General features: G+C 39.7%; 1 protein-coding gene across 3 annotated transcripts in view; it reads right to left on the bottom strand.

Moving 5' to 3' along the window:
* The window catches only part of ass1 (argininosuccinate synthase 1), a 38,423-nt gene that overhangs the window by 10,965 nt on the left and 4,741 nt on the right, over window positions 1-22,717 (bottom strand). For all 3 annotated transcript variants that reach the window (XM_047373314.1, XM_047373315.1, XM_047373316.1), the window contains 7 exons: window positions 20,898-20,954; window positions 20,729-20,803; window positions 19,776-19,846; window positions 19,655-19,685; window positions 12,261-12,351; window positions 6,036-6,120; window positions 5,275-5,339 (listed from right to left, as the gene is read on the bottom strand). In XM_047373314.1, the coding sequence (XP_047229270.1) occupies window positions 5,275-5,339; window positions 6,036-6,120; window positions 12,261-12,351; window positions 19,655-19,685; window positions 19,776-19,846; window positions 20,729-20,803; window positions 20,898-20,954 (475 nt within the window). The remainder of the gene's footprint in view (window positions 1-5,274; window positions 5,340-6,035; window positions 6,121-12,260; window positions 12,352-19,654; window positions 19,686-19,775; window positions 19,847-20,728; window positions 20,804-20,897; window positions 20,955-22,717) is intronic.

The raw sequence follows: 22,717 nt of genomic DNA, 5'->3' as shown, positions 1-22,717 counted from the left end.
CCACGTCTTGGTTGGTTTGTAGCTGTGCCATACTTTTTCCCTTCGATGGATTGAACAGCGCTCCATAAGATGCATGGCATACTATTTTGTAGCCTTTTTAAAAATATATATATTTTAGGCACTAGTGGCCTTTATTTTTCTCTATTTTTTCTTCCAAATTGAGCCGACAGAAAAAGAGGTGAGGAGAGGGAGAAGATATGCAGCAAACGTCAATGGGCTGGGACTCAAACCCGTGTCGGACGCATCGAGCACCAACCCTTGCGCGGCCACCACGCCCAGCCTCACCCTGCTTTAAACTTCACCACAACTTTATACCTGACCTGTCTGGTTTGTTCATTGCTCTTCATGCTGCTGTTTTTTCACTAATGATCCCTGACATCCCTAGTTCCTGGTCTGGTGATGGGTTCCACCTGATCATTGGGTCTTTCTGCATGGAGTTGCATTTTCTTCCAAAGAGGAGAGGGCACAGTGTTTGCCCTTGATTGACTGCTGACTCGTCTCTTTCCTATTGGGTTGTAGAGATACACCCCATTTTAAGTTGGTATGGACGAAAGCTGAATCAGTTCATTAATTAAGCAACTTCTGAAGTCAATTGGTTGCACTGGACTTTATTTAGGGACATCACAGTAAAGCAGACTGAATACAACAACATGCATTACTTTTAAATTTTTTTAGTTTTGAAAGAATGTCATCATTTACCTTCCACTTCACAATTATGCAATACTTTATCTTAGTATATCACATAGAATCCTATAAAATGCTCTTAAATCTTTGGCTGCAATGTGATTTAACATGACCAAACAAGGATTTTAGCAAGTTATTGAGTCTGTAAGGAGATGTATGTCAGCTTTACTGTCTTAACACCTTTATTAAAGCCTTTCCATAATTATTTTAAAGCCCATTTATCTGTTCATCTGAGCCAAGGGCATCAAGCAGCTCTATTAGTCATTAGCGATGTGACAGACAGGCCTTCACAGTGCTCACAAATCATGGACAAGCTTGTCCTGGATAAATGACAGGTTGGGAGGCCCCTACCAGTCTGGAGTCTGGACCAGGGCCCCGTCTACCCTGCAATTTACCCCCTCCGGACAGGGAAGGAGGGGTGACAGAAGAAAAGATGAGGTACATGACAGGAGAAATGAAGCTGTCATTTAAATGTCAGCTAAAACAAAAAGAGGGCAAAGGGAATGTAGAAAGGCAGACCTGACAATAGAGACAAAAGCGTAAATAACACTCACTAACTGAAGATAGTGAGTGTCATTTACTCATTCAATACATGGCTCTTTACATGTTCTGCAAATTTGACCCACTGGTCAGGCTTTTTTGGATTTCAATAAACTGCGGTTCAATTTATTCCAAATCTTTCGAAACAGTGTTTTGTTCCTTTGTCCACGAATGGTTTTCATCAGATTAAAGAGCTGAGTGGTGCAGCAAACAAACAAAACCAGCTTAGCATAACTGCTAATTGTTTAAAGGTTCAAAAGATCCCCATCCCTTTGGTGTTCCTGGCTAAGCCACAGAGGATATGCCGGGACATTTCCTTTGGCCCCGATCAGATAATAGCCCTCCAACGCAACTCAGCTTAAGTGCTGCCAAAGAGAGCTAGCTTAACTGACCGGAGCCCCTAATTGGACACTGTCTGGTTAAGCTTCTACAGTGGCGCTTTAGTCGGGCTTAAGGAGACGCGACCCTCTGTGGTTTCAGAGGTTTTAGTCTTTTATACAGCTGCTGCAGGTATGCTAACCACGCTGTAGGCCTGCACGGCTTCAGGACAGGATTGAATTCTTCCAGAGCTGATCCCATCTGAGCAAAACACGAGCCTAAACAGGCAGCACTGCAAAAAATATTTATATCCCTTAAACCTTCCCACATTTGAAATGTTACAACCACAAACCTCACTGTATTTTATTCAAATTCTATATGAGAGACCAAAATAGTAGTGCATAATTGCAAAGTGGAAGAAAAACATGTTTTTGACAAATTGATATCCGAAATGTGTGTCATGTATTTGTTTTCAGTCCCCTTTAACTGACACCCCTAAATAAAGTCTTTTGCAAGCAACAGCTTCACAAAATACCCTGAACAGTAAAAAGAGTCGATGTGTGTGCAATTTTAATCTCAGGATAAATACAGCTGTTCTGTGAGTTTTGGTGGAGAACATTGGTCAACAAACCACACAGCGGACATGTGAGGTGAGGTTCTAACAATATTCCAAGCTCTGGTCATTTCACATCAAATGCGAGGTTCAATTAATTACCTAAAAAAGAAAACAGAATGGCACAAGTGGAAAAATACCAAGATATGACCCTCCAACAAAAATGACAAGCCAGGCAAGGAAAGCATTAACCAGAGAAGAACTCAAGTGGCCTATAGTAAGTCTGATTCACAGTCTAATTGGGAGAATCTGTTGTCAGGCCTTAGTAATGTACTAAGAAAATCTGTCCAAAGGCAGTCCTGTTAGCAGATTACCAAAATATAAGGGGGAACAGCAAACGTGGACAAACATGTTTTGGTCCAATGAGACATAAATCGAATTTTTGGCCACACATGCACAACGCTGTCTGGAGGAAGACTAATACTGCATGTCACCCCTAACAAATCATCTTTCTGTGAAAATAATAGTGGCAGCATCATGCTATGGGACTGCCATTTTCTAGCATGGACATGGAAGTTGGTCAGTTGATGGGAGGATGAGTGGGGCCAAATACAGAGTCTTCCTGAAAGAAAGCCTATTTAGAGGCTGCAAACAACTTGAGACTGGATGGGTGGCCCCCTTCCAGCAGGAAACCAGCAGCTGTAATACAATGGTTTAGAGCAAAGAATGTAATAGCCCAGATAAAGTCCAAACCTAAATCAGACCCAGAATCCGTTCTCAGATGTTCTCTGTTCAATCCGACTGATTTTAAGGTAATTTCCAAAAATAATTTGCAAAAAATGTGTCTCTAGATGCAGAAAATGGTAGAGACATATACCAAAAGCCTTGTAGCTGTCATTATAGTGTAAGGTGGTTCTACAAAGTACTAACTCTGAATACAAGTGGCCGGGACACTTCAGAGAAAACCATTCTTTTTCTTCCACTTCCCAATAACAACTTTGTGTTGGTCTATTACTTAAAACACCAGTAAAATATAGGGAGGTTTCTGGTTGTAACATGACAAAATGTGGAAATCGTCAAGGTGTATTAATACTTTTACAATACACTGTAAATAAAATGATAAAAACAAATTACAACCGAGAAATGTTTTATGTTTCAATATGTCTATATGGGCTTCTCTGCAAATGATTTCAACAGACATAAGAAAAGTTTTCAAGAGCAGTTTTTGAGGGGTTTTGCAGCAGTTTGACACGATGCACCATGTTTTTAGAAGATGAAGCCATCTCTGACTGCTTCTGAGGCCCTCATCGGAGCACAAGTCAGAGGGCTGACAGCACCGTGACAGCTGGGAAATGTTAGGCGTGCACACAGGTAGTTGAATGTTTTGTAGCCCGGTGACAAGAGTCTTGACAAACCTTTTGAGTCCCATCCGCCTCTCTGACCCTGCACAAATAAATATGACCCAAACACAAATAAGTATGACACGTCCCCGTTCGATCCCTCCCATCATCTATTGTGCTCACACAACTGCCACTCCAGAAGAGGCCAACCTATGCGCTCAATGGTAGTTATTCAACCACTTGGGCACCCTGTGCTCCACCTCTTCCTATTGCTCGCAAAGAGGAAACAGCTTTGATCTTTTGTTCAGCCGAGGGGAGAGAAAAGTGGGCTTCCTATTTTCCAATTTCTACCTGCCAAGTTATGCCGCGTTCACAGTCTGCCGGCCAGTCAATTTGCCAATCACAGCACATTGTATGGTGGGGGAAAAGAGGGGTTTGCGTGTGTCCGCCTGGGTTCATCTTTGCAAAACCAGGAATACCCACTGGTCTTGAATATCGGCTGTGGTAACACATATAAAGACCAAATAAATGAACTTTAAGAGTTGATTGTTCATTCTGTAGATAATCTGCCTTATGTAACTTTGTGTTATATGTGATCTTTACATGTATCCAGTGGAGCATTTACACCCACACCCTCTTCTCAGTGTACTGTATATACTTTTTTTTCAAGCGCATAGATTTTTGGGAATAATTACAACACCTTGATACCCGGTGAACAAGAGGAAAACATGGAAGCAGGAGAGTGAGGCATTTAAAGCACTTATGGAAAATAACTGCAAAGTGCATAAAAGCTTTAGATGTAGAAATGAATACTGACAAAAAATACTAAGACATTTAAAGAGCACTGAACACTTACTGGAATCCAAGGAAAAGATGGGTAAAAAAAAAGTAAAACACATTGATCCTTTATTGCACTGAAACAATCACACTTAAAAATAATTCAACCCTTGATTCAAATACATTAACTCATGAAAAGGGGGAATCCCACAGTCAAACATAATTTTCACAAAATCCCCAGTGTCAAACTTATTGGTCCTGCTGTAAATAATTTATAGTTTTAGCAAATAGGACAGCACTAAGTGTTCGCTTATAATATTTCACAAAGTTGAAGAATATATATAGAGAGATCTTTGACCCTTCCTCGTTGCACGATGTCTGTAGATCATCCAGAGTCCTGGGTCCTGTCATACGCTCTATTTTCTACAGCTCAGACCACAGACCATAGGATTTAGGTCTGAAAATTGAGACGTCTATAGGCAAATGCTGATTTTGTGTCTTGCCAATTTTTTCTGTGTTATTTGGCAATTTATTTAAGAATATCTTCTATTTTAAGTCCAAATGACAGATTTTTATTTAACTTGGAGAAGTCGAGAGATATTTATTTGAAAATGTACTGGTATTTAAAGGAGGCCATGATGTCATTCGCTCAAACAAGTTTTTCAGGACCTTCAGAAGCACAACAGGCCCCCAGCATAACGGATCCTCCACTGTACTTAACAGCGGGCATGAGTTGCTTTTGCACATATTGTTTCTTTATTTTTAGCGTAAATGAAAAAGTGTAAATAAAAAAAAAAAATCCTTGAGTTACATTTATTTTATAGTAATTGTTAGAGGCGTTATTAAAAATGACGTAATGCACTTAAATTAAAAGCAGAATTTCCACATTAAATATTATACTTAATTTCAGAACCTGATAAAGAACAGAGAATGAATTTTAAAATCCTAGAAATGACAGTGGCTGTACTTTGTTTTTGCCAACTGTCAGAATATGTAAATTAGCTCCGACAGATAGAATGGGATAAAAACAAGACCAAACATATTCAGGTTTTAATGTCTTACCTCGTGATTTCATGCCGATGAAACGGTTCTCTACAATGTCAATGCGTCCCACTCCATGCTTTCCGCTAAGAGACAAAGACAGGCTAGTAAATGGTGCTTAAAGAGTGTGATGAATCTTAGATAATTTATAGGACAACATCTTAGTGGTTTCAATTTCCACATCCACATTTCACGATCTATAACTTATTTGGGCTGGTGACTTGCCACAAGTTATGTAACTGCAAAATGAATACCAGTAATAAAGATGATGAAATCTAGATTTTAAACAATTTCAGCTCGGTTTTGTGAGGACAGGTATACACACCAGGAAGGTAGAGGATTTATTAGGGCTTCAACTAACGATTATTTTGCTAATCAATTATTCTGTTGATCATTTTTTTGATTAATCGATTAATAATCGGATAGCAAAATATGCTTAATAGGAGATTTTATTACAGAATTTGAACCAGATGAAGCTAAAACTTTGCTACTTGAGATGGTTTTGATAGAGCATATTTGGTGACAAAGTTTTTCATCTTAAATGCAAAATGTAGACATTTTTTGTACAATTTTGGCCTAATTACTGCTCTGAGTGGTTTGTTCTATGAGCAAATGGCATGTTCTTAGAGTATGTTTACACCAGTTAACGATTATTCGATTATTAACTTAACTGACAATTATTTCTATTATCGATTAATCCGGATAACTGTTTCAGCCCTACCTTTCAGAAAATTCTTCAAACATGTTCTTGGTGTCACTTTTAATATAAAAAAAGTGCTTACCCTATTTCATTGAGGTATGAGAAAATATCCAGCGGTGTGTCTTTGGATTTCCCTTCCTTCACATGCATCACCTTGACAGGAACCCCTAGACAAATAAGTTGCACACTCAGACAATTGACATGATAGGTGGATCATTAATAGCAATATCTAAAGCATATTTAGGTTTAGATTTTATTTAGGGCTGATGAAAAGTTGGGTTTATGGGTTCCTCTGAAAAATATCTCACATTTTTATTTTGATAGAAAACCATCAGAAAGCTCTGAAATCAGAATTTCCCCCATAAAGTGCAAATTCTCTGAGCCCTATATTGTCTCTAAAAAGATAAATTATACCAGATTTGCACCAAGATTTGATAAACAACAATTACCACAACAAAACTAAATCCTCTTACACATTGTATGAAATGGAAAGCTATAAGGAATCAAATTTAAGATAAAATATTTATACAGTCAGACCAAAATGACAAGCAAGCAGTGGGTTACATTTTCCTGAAGATTGTTTTTATGTCTCAGAGAGATCAGTAGGTATCATCTAAAACTGAAAACCTTTACAAATGCTACGATGAGAAAGGCTAATAAATTCAAAGTCTCTCCTCATTTAAAAGCTGTGAAATTGAGGGTCGGCCTCTACCTAATTCAATTACACAGCTTTGTTCCCCATCCTCTCTTTAGCACTGAGACTTTGTTTCTTTTTCTACAGCTTGTGAGATCATGCGCATGTGCAGAAGACAGAACCATCTGCAGATCCATCAACCTTCTTCCTTTTTACAACTTCTCACACACAAATTCTTCCATAAAACAAACAAAAAAAAAAAACAGTTTACTCCACACACACTTCCTCTACAAAACCCACTTAAACCAAGTGCACATCAATCACTGACACCGGCCTGCTTATTCATGGTCCTCAATGAGCAGCAGGGGCCAAAGGTGGAGGTGGGGAAACAAACAGACGCGTGAAAAGAGTCGAGTCTGAACAAAGCTGAAACCGACTCACCGTCCTCGGATCATTGTTGCAATTTTAACATGGTGTCATACTTTTCCTGAATCAAATTTTTAGATTTCTCTGTCCATTTTTTGATGAACGGACAGAAGGAAAAAAGGAGAAGACAGCCACTTTAAGGCCTGCAGTTTCCAAAACCCCTGACAGGTGAGGAACCTATGCGAGAACAGTGCTTTCTTGATGTTCGTTCAAGTCATGCTTTGTCAAAGCTATACTCCTTTAGATATTTAACAATCAGGTAAACACCTCCAATAAATTAACTGAACGTGTGAACGTGGGAGTTTGGGGGCTGAGCTGACCCTTCATCCCTCCGCTCTTATTTTCCTCGGTCTGCTCAGGTTGGCCCTTCCATCGTTCTCTTTAGCTGCTTTATTTTCAGTTTTTGCACCCTTAGTGCAGACAATGGGAGCGCAGACACAGTTGTAGGAAAAATTACTGCTTTACATTTTTCCTCTCTGTCTCTTTTTCCTCCTCACCACTTCGGAATGACAGGAGGGAGGCATGAATTTAATTTTTCTCCTTAAAAAAAAAAAATACGGGAGAGTAATGGGGAACGGACTGTTTGACAGGGCGGAGCAAAAGGTTCCTGTTGTTATATATTCTTTTTTAATCAGTGAGAAAACTTTGGTGAGAAAGGCAGGGATGAAAAGGTGGGAGGGGGGAATGAAACGAAACATTCTTTTGCTGATCTTGTGCTGAGAGGGAGGAGTAGGCTTGGGCCTTTGTGTGGACAACTAAAACAGCTTTTGTCATAGCGCGCTCAATAAAAGGGCCGGAGAATATGTGTGAAAATGGAGAGCAGGGCCACTAGGAACCCGCGAAACCAGTCGAGGGTTTACTGGTGCATCACCTTTTACAAAAGCACACCTCACCTCCAGCTGAACGGACCCACACCGGCTTCTTGTTAACATTTTCTGCGGAAAGCTGGTAAACAGATATTGTTGCTGGACCACATTGATATGACAATCTGATATTTTCTTAGCTTCAGTGATTTGCAAATTTTCCCAACACAACCTTCTGGTAAACTTCTGAACTTCCATTAAATGTGGATTATAGCTCATAATGCTGTCCAGCAAACCTTACTGGATCTGAAAAGCCGACCGATGTTCTTGCACGTCAGCCACCCCTGGTGACCAGGGATGAAAGAACATTTGTGTCATTTGCCCCTGGGCCTGAATGTGTCTTGCAATTTTCTCTTTGCACAAACATGTGACACTTTTTTGTGTTCAGCCCGGAGCCCTGTGGCAAACATCTCTAATGATCGTTTCTCTGGGGCCTCTGGGCACGGAGTATAAGCTGGAGTTAATGCTTCCGGCTTGTGTGCGGGTCCCCGGGCCAAACATGGCCGTTTCAGAGCAAGTGACGGCGTGAGGGGTTAAGGATAAGTCTGGGTGGTCACAAGTGGAAATAGAGTGCAGGGGGTCAGCTTTAAAGTGACAGTTGTGACCATCATTGTTAACATCATAGAATGCCATGATGAATTGTTTTCCCCCATCACACACGTCACACTTGAATGTTTCAGATTATCAAACAATTGAATTGAATTGAATTTTTTATTTTCCAAAGTAGGCAGAGAAGTTGGGTGGAGAAAGGGTGATAACATGCAATATAGGTCTCTAGGGATCAGGACTGGAACCTGGAACATCTGCATCGAGGACTGAGGCCTCCGAATATGAGTCGTGCCCTCTATCACTACGCCACGCGCCACCCCCCAGAGTAGTTTGTAAACCATGATTTCACATATTTAGGAGAAAAAAAATTATCAGAAAAAGCCACAATAGGCATAACAACTGCCATCAAGCATTAACGAAAACTGCCATTGACTTTTTCACATTTCTGTTGAAGAATTTAGGCCCCACTCCTCTTTGCTAATTTTTTTAGCCACATTGAAGGGTTTTTGAGGTTATGCCACAGCATCTCAAGCAGATTTAATTCCAGATTTTGACTTGGCCACTAGTCAGAGTTGGATTTGCTGGTGTGGCTAGGTCAGCCACTCATGACAAGGTTTACCAGTGTTCCAAGCTTTCTACATTTGTGGAAAATCCCCATCACTGTGGGTCCAAAGCCTTAGAAATAGCTCTGTTACCCTTTTCAGACTGACTTTGCTTCTCTGTTTATTTCTGATATATTTTATCCTGCTTCATGTTGTCATACAGGTTCTCTTTATTGAACCAACAGGTCTGGCAGTAATCAGGTCTATGTGTGGTCAGTGAAATGAAACCCGGCCTTTGTGGTTAGTCACCTAGGTAGAGATGGGTCTGGATGTCCATTTTATTCTTCAAATAATCATCATCACCATCATTTGAAAACCACCTGCTGTGTTTACTCGCGTTATTTTTGTCTGATCTTAAAAAATGGTGCGATGATCTAAAACAATTAAGTTTGACAAAAAGCCAAAGCAGAAAAAAACATTTTTACTGTGAACTGAAGGGGAAATGGAGACTGAATCATAGTCCTGTTGAAAGTAAATCTATACAGCTGCAGAAAAAAAATAAACCATAGAAACGAGACCCCTGTCCTTTTATTAGTAATCTTGAGGTTATTTTTAATAATATTCTCAGATTTCCCAGACAGATCAGTGCAGTAGTCCAGTCTAGTTTTATCATCTAAGGCTAATTAACTATGTCAAGCCTTATGTTGCTCATGATGCCATTGAAATGTTCATTCATGTGTTTATATTTTCTAGACTGAACTACTATGACTCCCTTTATAGTGGGATGGACCAGTCTCTCCTCCGCCGTCTCCAGCTGGTCCAAAATTCAGCTGCCAGCCTATTAACAGGGACAAGACGATGTGAGCACATTACCCCAATATCGCATTATCTTCACTGGCTGCCTGTTTCTTCTACAATTGTTTTTATATTTTTGGTTTTTAACTGTTTAAATTGTCTGGCACCTCGACTTGTGACTATGGGGGACGAAGCTTTTTTAGCCACAGCTCATAAAACTAAAATGGTCTCCTTCTTTCTATGAGGTCTGCCAGAACTCTGAATGTATTTAAATCTCTTTTAAACTCATCTTTTTATACAGGCTTGATCAGTAGGCCAGTCCCTGCACTGTATTTTGCCTTTTACTGTTTATTTTGTTGTCTTTTTATTGTGTTGTTTTTGCCTACTGCTTTAATTATTATGATTTTATCTCATATTTTGTATTCTGCTGTGCAGCACTTTGGTTGCCTTATTTTTTATTTTATTCATATTGGTTAAGTAGTGTTCAAAAGAAATTTCACTTAAAACCTCAAGAATCCATCTGTTCAAAGACTAGTGGTTGTTTTTTAAATGCGCTACTTATAATAAATAAAGTGTTTGAACAAATGTGATTGGATTTCTTTGCTGTTCCCTGATGGCATTTTATCTCTTACCTGAAAGGCTTCTTCAGCTCAGCTCAGATCAGAACAGTAGAAGTTCTCTGGATAAAAGGTGAAATGTCTTGAAGGAACATTGAAAGAAGTTCAGTTTCCTTTATTTATGCGCTTAGGATAGCCATGTCTGATATGACTGAGAAGCTTCTGTAACAAACCAACAAGTTTCATCTTTTGGATTTCACCAGTATCGTTCTTAAAAAGTGTTGCAGGAGTCCTCACCTGCACAGATTATTGTCCCTGCCTGGAGAGATGAAGCTGTGACAGAAACTTCCAAATTTGTGATGGACAACAGTAACCAGTATACTAAAAATAGAAAAAAAATAAGCTCTTGTTTTATAAAACAATTGGCAACAGTTTTTTAGGCCTTGTTGTTTGAGTCACATAATCCATTTAGCAAAGAGACGTGGACTGTAAGACTTTGAAAAATTATTTTCAGTTTTCATTTCACCTCCACCAATAAATAAAGAGCTAAGGCATATAGAAGGTAGTGGTATTTCAGGTTTAACAGTTTAACTTGTACCATGGATGCAGTAACAAGTAACGTTCTTTGCTACTGGCGGCAAGTAAATAAATTTATGAGCTAATGCAGTTTAAATCATTGGTGGATTTTGATGTGGCGCCACTGGGGGGCGCCCCCATGGCCCCAGGGGGGGACTTACGGGATCTGGGGAAACCTTTCAGCACGAAACTGTTTTTTAAACAGTTTTGGCAAATAAAGTGGCAGGTCAAACCTGAAACAGATAACTATTTACTGATCAGAGATTCTTTAAAACACAGAGGAGAGGGAGATTTATGTAATGTTTATGACATTTATGAAAACACATAACAGCTTATTTTTTGGTTGTTGTTTTTTTAGCAATTAATCCATTGCCATTAAGACAAGCATGAAAACTCCAGATAATAAACTGGATAAATATAACAGAACTGTGCTGATTTAAAGCAGTACCACTCCTGCAGTGTATGTCTAGTAATTTTTGGTTCAAAAAGGTTGATTTGAAAGGCATTTTCAGATTCAGGTTAATGTTTAATAGCTTATATAATTTACTTTATCTGCTTCTACCTTACAAACCCTTCAGAGCACACAGGTCTTCTGAGAAGGTTCTCATATTATTGTTAATAGTGAAATAAAAACTGTAACTCATAGTGAAGCCCTAACCTCTGGAATAACCTTCCCCAAGAATAAAGGCTGAGAGTACTTACTTTTTAAAGCAGAATTGTTAAAGTCTGTCTTATTTTATCAATATTAATTAAATTATTTTATCTGCTCATTAGATTTTAAGTAAGTTTCAATACTGCTTAATATGATTTCCACTGTAATTTACTTTCTGGTAATATTATTAACCATTTTAGTTTAGTTTTTATAACTATTTACATTTCATCATAAATAAAAGGTTGTTAATATTTTTTGTCATCCAATTTATTTCTTGTATGGTTTTAGAATTTTAATTATTATAAATCGTTTCTTGTGTCACTTGTTTTTCATTACAAACACTTGTGTTTCCCTGTTTCTACAGTTTATATGATCATTTTAAGGTATTTCTTGATTATTAATAGTATATTTATTCACTTAGTTCAGGATTTTCTGGTGTCTGCATGCTTGTCCCCTTGTTTTTACCCACAGTAAAGCATTTTATTACATTACATTTGAGTATTTTAAAAGTGCTCTATAAATAAATTCTGACTGATTAATCAATTGGTTGGTTATAAAAATAATTAGATTTTAATTTATTTTCTTAAAATTTTTATTTTTGATGTTGCATATTTCCAGCTCGACTTTAGGGACTAGTTTTGAGAAGTTGAGAAGTCAAAGAAAAAAGCTGATGATCTGAGGGGTCAGCAGGTCGGATGCTCAAACATACAAACCGTGTCTGAACTCTATCTCCAGCACATCTGGGACGTTTGGAGAATCCTCTGGGTTTTTGGTCATCAGGTAGAGGTCAGCTGGAGCATGGCTCTGAAAAACAAACAACAACTTTTATGATCTCCACTCAGACACTTCATTTCCTTTGATGAATAACAAGGAGTTTCTCATCAGGAGAACAGCACAGTGACTGCAGTGGGAGGAGATAACAGACAGTAAGTAAAGGAACTGAGAGAATGATGCGTGAGAAAAGGTACAATCTGGAAAACAACATCAAGAGTAGAGGGAAGACAAAAAGTGCAATTTTTATCCTCTGTTTGGTTTCATTTTCTCTGAGAAGCCCTCCTCTGCAGGGGGAATGAAGGGAAAAGTGAAACGAAGAGTGGGATAGCTGTCTTTGCTTCTTTCAGTCTTCCAGCTCTGATTTTCTGAGTGACATTTCTCCTCGGATTCATTTTCAGTGGAAGGATTTTTCCAAATGGGCATCACACGACAACAAACATCTAAAAACCAAATCCAACCAGAGGCGCTGCTGGTTGACAGACATTTGTTGTTTTGTGGTGTGGCGATTCCCCCGCCTGATGTGCTCCTGCGACAATTACACCGCATTAGGACAAGACGATGGTCAATGTCTCCTGAGCTGAGGCAAATTGCATGGGGGGGGGGGGTGGCTGCTATGCAAAATAACTGCTGGGTGCATTTAAATGGAAAGCTTTACCAGACTCGAAATGATCATACAATAACTAATCGGCATCCGCTCAGCTCCTGTCAGCGAGGGAAAAACGAGCAGCACAATCATTTCCTTCCTTTTAACTAAACACAAAAATTGAGTGAGAAGGCGAGCGTCTCCCTCTCCTTTATTTTCTGCTTCAGTGCCCTGAAAGATGCCAAATGAGAGTGAGCAGGAGAGGGACAAAATGACTACTCTAAAAAGCCTTTTGATGCTTACTCTTTAAGGGTGTGGGAGGGTGGAATAAATACTTTTGGGGGGGCTTTTTCAACCTTTAGATACAAAGAGCTATTGGTTGAAACAATATGAGCAAAAAAAGAAAGAAAAACTATTGGTTTTGGTTATTTTAGCTTTAAAGATTTCTTAATTCACTATTTTCATCCATTTCTGTCAAATTTCTGATGCAAATAAATCCAACAAAGCCTAAAAAGAGCCCATAAAACCAGCTAAGACTATTTTGTTTTGATGTACACAAACTGCAATGCGTGAAAACTCATCCATGCTCCAACAGCAAGAATTTAAACTTCCTGAAAGCAAAGCAAAGAACGTAAGCCAATAGGGTTGGCTTCCAGTGAGCAGGAGATCAATGCATTTCAATTCAAACCCCCTGCAGGTGGACCTGTCCCAAAGCTGTGGCCCTGAAAGAGAGGCAAAGGTAAAGATGGAGAAGGCGGGGGGCCAGGGGCAATGGTGGGAAATGGGGCGTGAAGCGCACCATCATGTACTGCCGAGCAGCTCCTTTGGCTGCCTTTGCTTCTGTGATATTGTTGTGCTAAACGTGCCCCCATACAGCAACAGAATGAAACAAGAAAGGTGACGCATGAACTTAAAGCAAGTAAATTTCTATTTTTCCACTTATTAGTTGCCTCATTGGGTTTCAATCAAAGCCAAAAGGGCCAAAAGGAGGCAGAGGTAGGATGAGTGAAAAGCGGGGAAGAGACGATGGGGGTAGGGGTTTGGGGTGGGGTGTGGGTGGGTGGGGGGTGGGAGGGGTTGACATCTTCGGTGCACCGGATTGGAAGTGATGCTTAAATCACCATGTCTCAAGTCAGTGCGTCTTATCAAAATGCAAACACAGCAATCTGAACCGAAAATAAAACAATATGCATGTAATCTGAGGGAGAGTGACTTCTATTCTCTAACACCCAGGATGTCTCTGTTAGTTTTAATGAAGACAACAGTTGAAGCTGAGGTGGAAGAAGAAAGCACTTCACAGGTCAAGCCCATCAGGCCTGAGGGCAGTGGGGGCACATGGCAAGCTCTGACCTCTTTGCTTCAAAGCACACATTCACATGTAGACACATACACCTACAAGCTCACTTCCTACCCCCACAGGCTCTCCACTGACCATCCATCTTTCCAGCCAGCCGCGCGGCCAGCAGCAAACAAGTTTTCATTTCCTCTCAGCGAGATGAGGCTCTGTGTTTCGCTTCCTTGCCTCCGAGTCAACACTGGCAGCGACTCATCACCTCCCGGATCAAAGAACTGAGTGGGCTCAGGGAAACTCACCAGTGACAGAGGTTGTAATTAAGACTGAGGTTACGTATTAATGACTCGGGATTAGTGTTGGGCATCCTGAGCATGGGCTCTTGGTGCTCATGTGTGGAGGGAAATGATGAGTAAAGTCATTCAAGAAGCTGGAGAATTCGCCAAACAGTGGCATCATGGTAAATAATGGCTATCACATAAAAAATGAATGGAAACTCAGGATTGGCTCTAGAAATCTTGATGATATAAGATAAAAGTTTGACAAATTCCTAACAATATAGTTTCTAAAACGCCTATAAATGAAGTAACACTTCTATTATTTGTAATTTAGATTACCTTGCAGAAGTATTGATACCCTACAAACATTTTACCATGCTATCAAAATAAATTTCCATGTGTTTTATTGGGATTTTATGTGATAGGCCAACACAAAGAAGTGCACAACTGTGAAGTGGAAGGAAACCGATGTGCCCTGCATATGTACCATCCCCACAGCATCGTGCTGTGGGGATGGTGTGGGGCTGTGGATCTCAATTCCTCACAGTTCCTCCAGAGCTACTACAGGCATCTTGGCTCATTCTCTGATTGGTGCTTTCCTTGTCCACCTTTTTATTTTAGGTGAAAAGGTTAAATTAGTAGTTGTGGCATACTGTTTTCATTATTAGGTGCTGGATTGAACAGTAAGATGTTCAAAGCTTGGAATATTGTTTTGCAACCTAACCTTGCATTAAACTTTTCTGCAACTTTCTCCCTGACTTGCCAGCTGTGTTCCATGGTCCTTATGTCTATTTGTTCAATAAAGTTCTGTATCTATATCCTGAGACCTTTACAGAGCAGCTAGATTTATAACTTAAATGTAGATTACATTACAAACAGGTGAACTTGGTTTACTAATTTGGTGACTTTTGAAGGGAATTGGTTTAACTGGATTTTACTGAATGGCAATAAAATAAAAGGGGCTGAATAGATCTGCAAGTTTTTATATCTAAATCATCTAGAAAGCAATTTATAATTTCTTTCTAATTCATATATGCATTAATTTGTGTTGGTCACATAAAAGCTCAATAAAATTCATTAAAGTTCGTAGTTGTAACATGACAAAACGCGGATATTTTTTAAAGGTTATAAACACTTTTGCATCATTATATCATATTTTCCACAACCTCAAATTAATTTGAATTAACAAGCAATAGTGATTCATTGCAGTTATCAGGTGCACAGCAAGGGTGTCAAATGACACAATAACAGCCTGCCAAAGCTGCATTGCTTCACAGAGGTTAATGCTGCCAGATGCAAATGAGTAAATAAAGGTCTTAAGGTCATTGTGGCAGAAAAGAACAAGGTTTGGGGTTATCAGGAAGGATACAGTGTTAATCACAGAGTAACCTGAACTCCTCCAGTTCTTATCTGCAGGAAAACATATGAGCGGCCATTTGGACATTTCCGAATGTGACAACACTGAGCAAAGAGGGACCATTGTGTTACAGGATGGGGAGAGGGGGACATTTGAATAGTCTGGGTATGGCCTTAGCCTTTGGGGCTGTAATTGAAGGAGCGGCAGAGACCGATACACAGTGGAGATACTGGGAACAAGGGGCTTCTTTTAGATCACTTCTTAGATTGATCATAATCAGACATGTTGGTTTAGGAATTAAAATTCGCTGTTGGTTTATTTGTTATCTTTGGATGAATTGAAATATACCCTATATTGCTGTTAAAACAATCTTCCATCATACAATTATTCACTGAAATAAAGATCATGTCAATCAGGGAAAGATTTTGTTAAAAACTAAGTAGACAACATTATTTATTAGCTTGTAGATTAAACTTTACTGGCAATAACGTGAAGACGTTTCTAGCTCGCACATCAGTGTGAAGGTATTTTCGTCCACTTTTCTTGACAATATTCTTTCAGTTTTTTGAGGTTTGTGAGCATTTCTTTCTAAACGGGGCTGTTATTGACCTGCTGCAGCAGTTCCATCAGGCTGAAGGCTGGACTTTGATTGGGCCCTGTAAACACATTGTTGCTTTTTCAGCACATCTCTTGTAGATTTGCTTGTATTCTTTGGATCACCGCCATGATTCATGTTAGTTTGGGTCAAGTTGCAGCGCTCAGACTTCTAGCCTTCTATCACCTAAAGAACATCTCCAGGATTAAAGGACTAATGTCTCAGCAGGACCTTGAAAAACTAATTCATGCGTTCATCTTTAGTAGAATTGATTACTGCAACGGTGTCTTCACAGGTCTGCCTAAAAAGTCGATCAGACAGCTGCAGTTGATCCAGAACGCAGAATTAGACCATAAAATATGTCTGCAAAAATTAAGGTCTTTGTCCTGAGTGCATTTGTAAACTGTAATCTGTTTTTATATGCAGCTTTTAGAGTTATGGCTTCTTCCTTGTTGAGTTGGAATTCAGCTAAATGCATCCTTAAAATGCATCTGCTGATTTAACCCCCAATCAATTCAAATGCTGTAAATTAACCAAACAGAAGCTTGGAAAGCCATGATATCATCATCTGGACTTTCCCCAATTGTTTAATAACTTTGTAAGCTTGGTATATGTAAACCTTTAAATTTGATGTAATTAATAGAAAATGCAATGAAAAAAAACTCTTGCTCATTATTCTGCTGTTTAGAAAGAGTGTTTGTAATGCTAACTGACCTTTAAAACAGGAAAAGTTTGGTCCGATTTAATGTAAAATAATAAGATAAAGGGATGTATGTGTTTTTATATCTGGTTTCAGCTCTACTTGTGATTTACAATCCAGCTTTGCTTAATAAACATACTTGAAGATGTTAAACATAAATAAAGGGCCTAGAGATTGTGGCTACATAAATTGACTGAAATATTAAACATGTTTCAAAGCTTGTGTAATGTATTCAAATCCTTTTACCACTTCAGAACTCTGCACCATAAATATTTCATTGTATTTAATGCTATTAATCGAACTGAATAAAATCAGTTACGCAACACTGTCATCATACATCGCTCTGCTATTGAGCTGGCTCGCTTCATTCATTTCAAAACATTTCTCCACAGGACGGCTAAAGGACAGAGCACCAAAGAAGCAGTGAAGGGGTGGGAAAGGGACAGAGAAGGAGATAGAGGTCTGTGAGTTACAGTGGCCCTGCCCCTGAATCTCCTCTCCAGCAGAGCGGGACCCCTCTCCTCTCTACAACACCCTGTGCATTGGGAACTCATCTGTCTGGCAAACTGTCTTTGTACTTAACTGTTACTGGTGACATTTTGGTGTCACGGTGTCATGATGAAGTGGCTCCCCTCCCACGTCGCAGCCTGCGGCAGCGCGACCAGCCAAACAATGAGGTCCCGAGGAGCTGGGGCTAGAACTCAGGAGGCCCCAGCTGGGCGCAACGCCCTAACCCTTCCCCCTCCGAGGCTCCCATGAAATCGGGAATTAGTCGAAGCGTTGCTGACGACAAGTCAGTGTCTGTGTGTCCCAGGTTCTTCCCAGGGCCCGGCGAGGACCCGGGGTGAGGAGAGACACAGACGTATCGACCAAAGGATGGGCGCTTTGGAGGTCAGCTGGGGGGAAAACATTGCATACTGCACTGACCTCCGACCTCCGGCAGAGATCAGACTCATGTCTCACTCATGGTTCTGTGATCGAGTCAGCCGGGGTCGGAGCAGCAGAAGGTGGAGAAGTTTTACTTTTGTGTGTAACTATGTTTGGTGTATTCAAAACTTTAAAAAAGTTTTTCCCTCTAATATGGTTTGTACTTGAGAAAAGTTACTAAAACATCACCAAAACAGCCAGTTATTTGAAGTTTTACTTTTTATGCTAACATGTGTTTTATTCATGTTAATATAAACTTGAGCAGCCTATTTGGTCCAAGGTGTTGGAAAGGTGGCCCTCATATATCACGAGACAACAGATTCTGGCTGCAGAAGAGCCTGGCAAAGTTGCTGAGGGGGTCATGGGAGTTTGTTTGCATGGATCTGAAGAAGATTTATGACTGTGTCTGGTTTTTGAACCTCATCGTTGCTTTTCGCAGATGATGTGATTTTGTTGGCATCCACCAGAGCGGTAGACAGCCGTGTGTAAACCGCCCAGGATGAGAGTCAACACCTCACGGTCTGAGGCCAAGTTTTCAACCTGAAAAAGGTGGAGTTAGAGCATTTGGATGTCTAGGTCAGGAGTAAGCAAGCGATGGATAAATGGATTGGGGCGTTGGGTTAGATTTACTGCACCTTCGTATTAAAAGGAGTCAGTTAAGAAGGTTCTGGCATCTGAACTTGATGCCTTCCGGAACCCATCTATTTGAGGTTTTCCAACTATATTCCACTGGGGGGAGACTCTGGGGATGACCCAGAACTGACTGGCAGTACATTTTATCCCTTCTGTTTTGGGATCCCCTGGAATGAATCAGAAAGTGTCTCTGGCAAGAGGGATGTCTGGGTTTCCCTCCAGGACCTGTTACTCTCAGGAACCAGTCTTGGATATGCAGAAGTTGATGGATGGATAAATCATTTTGTTTGAATTAAAACTGACCGGATAATTGCGGATAATTATGGAATAGTGCAAATGGTTTCTGTAGCACTGTTGCCATGCAGCAAGAAGGTCTGGGTTCGACTCATGGGCAGGGGTCTTTGTGCATGGAGTTTGCATGTTCTCCCACGTGCATGCGTGGGTTCTCACCGGGTACTCAGGCTTCCTCCCACAGTCCAAAAACATGACTGTAAGGTAAACTGGGCTCTCTAAATTGCCCTTAGGTGTGAATGAGTGTGTGCATGGATGTTTTTCCTGTATGTCTCTGTGTTACCCTGTGATGGATTGGCGACATGTCCAGGGTGCAGCCTGCCTCTCTCCAGCAGCCCGTAGACTGCTGGAGACTGACAACAGCTCCCCTGTGACCCACTATGGAATAAGCAGTATAGAAGATGAAAAAAATGTTTTAGGGGTACGTTTGATTTATCTGCGTACAGCATGATCAGATTTGGTTACAGAAGATGCTAGAAATGTGGGGTAAACAACTACAGATAAACCCCATGTACTGTCAGCAAATATTTCATCACAAAATCACCTTGTTTATCTAGGTTTTGTAAATATATTGCAATCCCATACTTGTTAGACAGGTATATTCAGTTTAACCATTTGACACCCCAGTGACGAAATAAGGGTTGAACGTTTTTCTGACAGACACCAGCAAGAACTTACCTTGGGATTCTCCAAAATGCCTGATTCATAGCTGTAAATAAATGCAATTGAAGAATTTATTATTTTTCTTTACTTTTAACTGAAAAAAACACATAGTGTGCCTTACATTAGTCGTCCTCACCTGATATGCATGAGATTGGCATCCATGCTCCAGGGGGCCTTGGGAGTAACTGGAACTGGGATGCCATGTTTCTGTCATTGGAGAAGAAATAAAAGGTCCTCTGATATGTTACATATCAGAAAACTAATTGAGATTACAATAAATACATAAAACACACATGTGTAAAGCGGTTCTGAAAAAAACCTAATTACAGATGTCAGCTGTTAAATCAACATACATCTGTTTCCTCTGAATTCTTTGGTCCTCCACAGCAAAAACAACTGACTAGATGTTTTGACATGTTTGTAAAGAAAGAAAAAACATCTTTAAGGTTGCATTATACCACCAATGGTCCAAACATCAACAGGAAACAAAAAGTTTGCTAAAAACATCTTGAGCGCCCTCAAGTGGAGAAAACTGGCCAGGACTGCACTAAACCAACCGGACAGACAGGAAGAGAAGTTTTTGCGGTTAAAAACATAAAAAGATATACGTCTTAAAGTTAAAACGTGCTAAACAAATGAGCAAAATTAGGTTACAGATGGAAAGCACTGATGTATTGCTGGTGGAAAAAATAAAGTTGCACATGTTAAAGGAGACAGAAACAATTGAAAAACAACTGAAAGCCTTCGGCATATAGGAAAATGAATATGTACATGATATAAATTTATGAGACCAACAAAAAAAAAGTACTGCACTGTTTCATTAATTGATAGGTCTGAATGTGTCTAACTCCATAAAACAACATACATTTGTGACATTAAAAGGTGCATTAGTGTCCTGGTAATCACGTAGACATCGTAGATTTTAGAAAAATTTAAAACGAAACCTTTTACCTGCTGTAAGCAAGGAAGTTCGGCATTTCATTGTTAAAATGCTAAACTAAATCTTGCCCTTAGCTGACCGCCTCATCAGTAAAACATATAAAATCATTTCTAGACCATAACATCTGTCTACACAGCAGAGGCAGTTACCTGTGCATATTCCATCAGGTCCGTTCTCCCCCTAAAGCGGTTGTAAAATTCAGGGATCCTCCACGGTGCAATGATCTGATCAACACACAAACATAAAGCTGCAGTGACATTGTTTTATATGAGAGGCCATTTTCCCTATGTTATAAAAAAACAATAGCAACAAACTTACCTTGACCTCTGGGTACAGAGCGTAGCACGTGAGCTCAAAGCGGATCTGGTCATTTCCCTGAGAAGTAGAAAATTTATCACTGAGTCAGCAGTTTGGGATAACTGTCCTGAATGTTATTTTTGTTAAATACTTTTTTGATAATTATCTGGTTTAAATTTAAGCAATAAAATGAGAAGAGTTAAAGACAAAAAAACAACACAACACCTATTTTAGTGACCAGTTTAAAACAACTAATGGTTTGAATCTAGGCCGTTCTTGTAGCAAGGTTGGCAAGTTTTACATGTTTACATTTGTGATGGTCGGACGAAAATGTATGCATGCCTCCAAGTACCTCATTGGAATGTACAGTAAATAGCCTCTAACTGTTGTGATGGAGACTTGGTGACCGCAAGAAGCCACTCTTTGTTGCAGGAGTTGAACTGTGAGCTGTCGAGAGTTTTTCACCTCCCTTACTGTCCTGCTCACTGTGAAGAGATTAAAATGAACCCTCGTCCATCCTTGTTTTGTCACAGTTCCATTTTTTTTTTACTTTTAATTATTACTCTGACTGAAGATATAGGCAGGCAAATATCAATTTCTTGTAGCCATTTCCTAACTTTTGAAGAAACACACATCTGCCTTACCTGAATGGCATGTTCCCCTGTATTTTGCATTTTCACTAGTGTCTAAGACAAATGGGCCTCTCTTTCACATCTTATTTAGACCCCAGGGAAAAGGAAAAATGTGTATTATCTTTTGAAAGTTCATAGACTCTCAGATCAACTTAAGAAGGAAAGTATGAACATTAAGACATTCTTAAGTTACATATATTTTATAGGAATTGAAGGGGTGGCAATATTTGTGGCAGTGGTGATTTTGCTGCAGTTCTTTCCTAACTTGCATTTTTTTCCCCATTGAATAAGGGGTACTGGAGCTGCACAGTGGGGCAGTCAGTAGCACTATTGCATCGCATTAAGGCGGCTCTGGGTTTGAGTCCTGGTCTGACGTATTTCTGCATCTCTGGGTTCTCTCTGGGTGCCCCAGCTTCCTCCTACAGCCCCAAAATATGATTATTAGGAGAATATTAGGTAATTGGTTAATCTAAATTGCCCTTAGGTCTTAGTGTGTGTGTGACATGATTTTCTGTCTTTTGTGTATGTTGCCCTGTGATGGACAGCCCATCTGTTCACGGCTTACCCCCCCCACCCCTTCAATGACTGCTGAAGATAGGCACCAGCACAGTATTTGTCTGCATCGACTTGTTTGGACATGAAGTAATTGAGAGCTTAATTGTTTAATCAGACAAACAAGTACTCACAAGTCAGTACCCAGTCAGGTTTTGAAATGCTACAGTAGTATTTCAAGTTCAAAACTAAACTTTATGAAGCGCCGTTTGGTCAACTGGTCAAAAAAGGCATTACAGAGAAAATACATAAAAAATAAAAGGAATTCTTTTTGAAACCTTTCAAACAATTATATTGCAAAAATTAGGAGAAATAATTCTGAATGACATTGTTTGACCCATTTAAACTGTATAATTTTGTTTCAAATGAGCAACAATTATTTTACCAAAACACCTCAAATATCATTATTGTAATAACTGTGTCTATGGACCTTTAGAAACTCCAGATCTCTTACCCGAGATTGACAAACGTTCAGCTCAGTTTTAGCTGACTTATCCAAATCTGCATGTTTATGACTCACTCTATGACATCCATGCTGCTTAGAACAAATGTCAGCAAGTAAAAACACATCTGCACCAGCAGCTTAGAAAATGATGCACCATTTGTTTTTATGAAGTGAAGACCGAAATGGAGACTGATGACTGATGGCAGCCTGCA

Source organism: Girardinichthys multiradiatus, chromosome 8 (genome assembly GCF_021462225.1).
Source record: "Girardinichthys multiradiatus isolate DD_20200921_A chromosome 8, DD_fGirMul_XY1, whole genome shotgun sequence".
Classification (NCBI taxonomy): domain Eukaryota; kingdom Metazoa; phylum Chordata; class Actinopteri; order Cyprinodontiformes; family Goodeidae; genus Girardinichthys; species Girardinichthys multiradiatus.
The sequence above is the reverse complement of the archived record's forward strand: the minus strand, read 5'-3'. Positions and strand labels throughout refer to the sequence as shown.